At 39.9% G+C, this 4552-nt stretch overlaps 1 protein-coding gene across 3 annotated transcripts in view; it reads left to right on the forward strand.

Moving 5' to 3' along the window:
- Window positions 1-3619, forward strand: part of acsl4b (acyl-CoA synthetase long chain family member 4b) — a 26338-nt gene extending 22719 nt beyond the window's left edge. For 2 of the 3 annotated variants that reach the window (XM_017688646.2, XM_017688647.2), the window contains exons 14-15: window positions 1775-1932; window positions 2678-3619. In XM_017688646.2, coding sequence (XP_017544135.1) covers window positions 1775-1932; window positions 2678-2835 — 316 coding nt within the window. In that variant the 3' untranslated portion in view covers window positions 2836-3619. The remainder of the gene's footprint in view (window positions 1-1774; window positions 1933-2677) is intronic. The other variant, XM_017688648.2, reaches the window with a different exon arrangement.
- Window positions 3620-4552: the final 933 nt, after the last annotated feature.

Consider the following 4552-nt stretch of genomic DNA (forward strand, 5'->3'; position numbering starts at 1 on the left):
CTGTAAACTCTACTATACACTATACACTGTAGACTATACACTGTAAACTCTACTATACACTATACACTGTAAACTATACACTGTAAACTCTACTATACACTATGCTCTGTAAACTATACTCTTCACTATTCACTGTAAATTACACACCATATACCATAAACTATACTCTTCACTATGCACTGTAAATTATACACCATATACAGTAAACTATACTCTACACTATACACTGTAAATTACACACCGTATACCATAAACTATACTCTACACTATATACTGTAAATTATACACCATATACCATAAACTATACACTGTAAATTACACACCATATACCATAAACTATACTCTACACTATATACTGTAAATTATACACCATATACCATAAACTCTACTCTTCACTATACACTGTAAATTATACACTGCATACCATAAACTATACACTATACACTGTAAATTACACACCGTATACCATAAACTATACTCTTCACTATACACTGTAAATTACACACTGTATACCATAAACTACACTCTACACTATACACTGAAAATTATACACTGTAAACTATACTCTTCACTATACACTGTAAATTACACACCATATACCATAAACTATACTCTTCACTATACACTGTAAATTATACACCATATACAATAAACTATACTCTACACTATACACTGTAAATTACACACTGTATACCATAAACTATACTCTTCACTATACACTGTAAATTATACACCATATACCATAAACTATACTCTACACTATACACTGTAAATTACACACCGTATACCATAAACTATACACTGTAAATTACACACCGTATACCATAAACTATACTCTACACTATATACTGTAAATTATACACCATATATCATAAACTCTACTCTTCACTATACACTGTAAATTATACACCATATACCATAAACTATACACTGTAAATTACACACCATATACCATAAACTATACTCTACACTATACACTGTAAATTATACACCATATACCATAAACTCTACTCTTCACTATACACTGTAAATTATACACCGTATACCATAAACTATACACTATACACTGTAAATTACACACCGTATACCATAAACCATACTCTACACTATACACTGTAAATTATACACTGTATACCATAAACTATACACTGTAAATTACACACCGTATACCATAAACTATACTCTACACTATACACTGTAAATTATACACCATATACCATAACCTCTACTCTTCACTATACACTGTAAATTATACGCCGTATACCATAAACTATACTCTACACTATACACTGTAAATTACACACCGTATACCATAAACTATACTCTACACTATACACTGTAAATTATACACTGTATACCATAAACTATACTCTACACTATACACTCTAAATTATACACCATATACCATAAACTATACTCTACACTATACACTGTAAATTATACACCGTATACCATAAACTATACTCTACACTATACACTGTAAATTATACACCATATACCATAAACTATACTTTACACTATACACTGTAAATTATACACCATATACCATAAACTATACTCTACACTATACACTGTAAATTATACACCGTATTCCATAAACTATACTATACACTGTAAACTGTACTCTGTAAACTATACAGTATACACTGTAAACTATATACTCTACACTGTACACTGTAAACTATACCGTATATATATATATATATATATATATATATATATATATATATATATAGAAACTCTATTCTTTAGCCTGTTTTCTCTGTCCAATCAGCAGTCAGAACTACATCATCAGCTTTGTGGTGCCCAATCAGAAGCGGCTAACTGAAGTGGCCAAAAAGCATGGGATCGTGGGCAAGTGGGAGGAGCTCTGCAATGATGCCGTTCTGGAACAGGAAGTGCTAAAGGCCATCAAGGAAGTTGCTTCCACAAGTAAGCCCCACCCACTTCATCAGTACGCACAAGCACCCAGACACTCCCACATCGCTGTGTGTTCGGTCCTCCAGCGGTTCTTCAGCTCACAGAGCAGAACGGAGGACTATGGGAGGAATTACTACAGGCGCTGTTTGCTCTCCGGTGTGGTCAGAGGAGGACGGGTTCCCCTTCTGAGTCTTGGTTCCTCTCAAGAACGCTTTCCTTGCCGCTGTCACCGCTGACGCCGCTCATGGGGGCTCGGACCTGGATTTGTACCTGCTGTGAAAACTGCTGTATAGACAAACTTTGCTCGCTTGATTTTTTTCACAGTTGCTGGTCATCGGTGTGAAGCATCACTCAACCTGAAACTTGGAACCATCAGAAGGTTCTACTGGCTCCTGCTGGTTCCATTAGTCAGTTATGGTGCTTAGTGTTTTCCTGATGGGCTTTTCTCTCAGTGTAAAGGACTCTAATGGTTTAACTGATTCCAGATGCATTTGATGGCTTCCTAATGAGATCTACTGGTGTCCACTAGGAAATTAGTGGTCTCTAATGGTAACCACTTGTGTTAGAGGTTCCAATCGTCAATGGTTTTTAGTCTTTTAGCCTTTCAGGTGAAAATGTACATTGTATAAAACATGATCAGTAATGTGTGTGTGTGTGTGTGTGTGTGTGTGTGTGTGTGTGTGTGTGTGTGTTGTTTATGTGTGTGTGTGTGTGTGTGTGTGTGTGTGTGTGTGTGTGTGTGTGTGTGTGTGTGTAGGTAAGCTGCAGCGCTCCGAGGTGCCCCTGAAGGTGCGTCTGAGTTCTCAGCCGTGGACCCCCGAGACCGGCCTGGTGACGGACGCCTTCAAGCTGAAGAGGAAGGAGCTGCAGAGACACTATTTACAGGACATTGAGCGCATGTACGGCGCTAAATAACAGACGGTCTCGGTTCTAAAGCGCAGTCGCACTCGACGTTCGCCGCTTCCGTCGTCACCAAATCCCTCAGTTCGCTGCATTAGCATGGCGGCTAACTCGCTAGCATAAAATATTAATGCAGTGATATCAGATTATTCAGTGACTGTGACGTTAAAGTGCTGCTGTAGTAGTAAGGTGGAGGTGACCGGCGCCATCAGCGTGCAGCTGCAGTTAGCCAAGGAGCTAACATTGCAGTTAGCAAGTTGGCCAACTCCATTAAGACGTACAGTAAAACTGACTGTGTGTCAAACAGTCTGTGCTTATGGGTTTATTTCATCATCAGTGCTGAATAAATGTTTAAAGCTTCATGATTGGACACTTTTTAAATTAGTATCAGTCACTATCAGACACTATCAGTCATAGTTAGTCACTAAGAGTCACTATTAGTTACAGTTGCTCACTGTTGGTGACTATTAGTCACCGTTAGTCATTAATAGTCATTTTTAGTCACTAATAGTTACTATTAGTCACTGTTAGTCACTATTAGTCATTGTTGGTCACTGATAGTCACTATTAGTCACTGATAGTCACTATTAGTCACTGTTAGTCACTATTAGTCATTGTTGGTCACTGATAGTCACTATTAGTCACTGATAGTCACTATTAGTCACTGTTAGTCACTATTAGTCATTGTTAGTCACTATTAGTCATTGTTGGTCACTGATAGTCACTGTTAATCACTATTGTTTGATTCACATATCAAACCTGAAGTGAATTTAATTAAATGTAATTTAAAGCTTACAAACTCTAGTGTGGCTGTGCCGTAAAGGGGAATTCCACCCATTTTTCAAAGTCTCTGCATAAATCGGTGGTGTGATGACGTGAGGGGACAGGACTCAGACATCCACCTCTAGTTTTGTGTTTTGTGGAAAAGTTTTGGTCTAATAATTTATACAGTTTATTTTTGATCCATTCAAGATGCAAAATAGTCCCCAAAGAAAATTTATGACTTCAGATTTTCCACAGTTTTCCAGCCTACATTCCATATAAACTCTAAGACCTGTGTGGGTTTTGAGAGTAAATAAAGTGTGTGTGTGTGTGTGTGTGTGTGTGTGTGTGTGTGTGTGTGTGTGTGTGTGTGTGTGTGTGTGTGTCACTTCCCTTTAAACAAAGTTGGGTTTCAGTAGGCAGGTGCTGCGCTGCCCCCTGCTGGTCTCATGTCTTCAGTGAAAGTAGCGTCTGCAGCTTGTTCGCGCCGTTAGGTTCCGCAGTGTTCCCGCCACAGCGTTCCCGCCGCAGCGTTCCTGCCGCAGCATTCCCGCCGCATCGATAGCTGGTCAGGACAGGCTCTAGGCTTCTTTAGCCTCCTGTGTCTCTGATCAAAGTTCCGGCTGGAAACGGGAGACGTTTTACGCCGAGAGCCTTCGGACCAGCGCTGGTGCAGCTCAGCCCTGTTAGTTCAGTAAAGCGGTTAGCATGTAGCCTCAGGCTGCTAGCCGTTAGCCCACCCTGTAGTGTTTGTGAGTCCTACTGACTGAGCAGTCAGCGTTAGCATGTGGCTAACAGCGTTGATAATTGGTGGATTGAAACGCTGAAGCGTCGCTGTGGAAACGCAGCCTGGACGGTTTTATTACAGGCAGTAAAACATGAATCAGATTAGCTGCTCAGCTCTGAGGTGAGCGCCATGTGACCGACCCTCACAGCGCAGCGCTGGAGGGGTCAGAGCCGCACGAGTGAC

This window comes from Pygocentrus nattereri, chromosome 23 (genome assembly GCF_015220715.1).
Source record: "Pygocentrus nattereri isolate fPygNat1 chromosome 23, fPygNat1.pri, whole genome shotgun sequence".
NCBI lineage: Eukaryota > Metazoa > Chordata > Actinopteri > Characiformes > Serrasalmidae > Pygocentrus > Pygocentrus nattereri.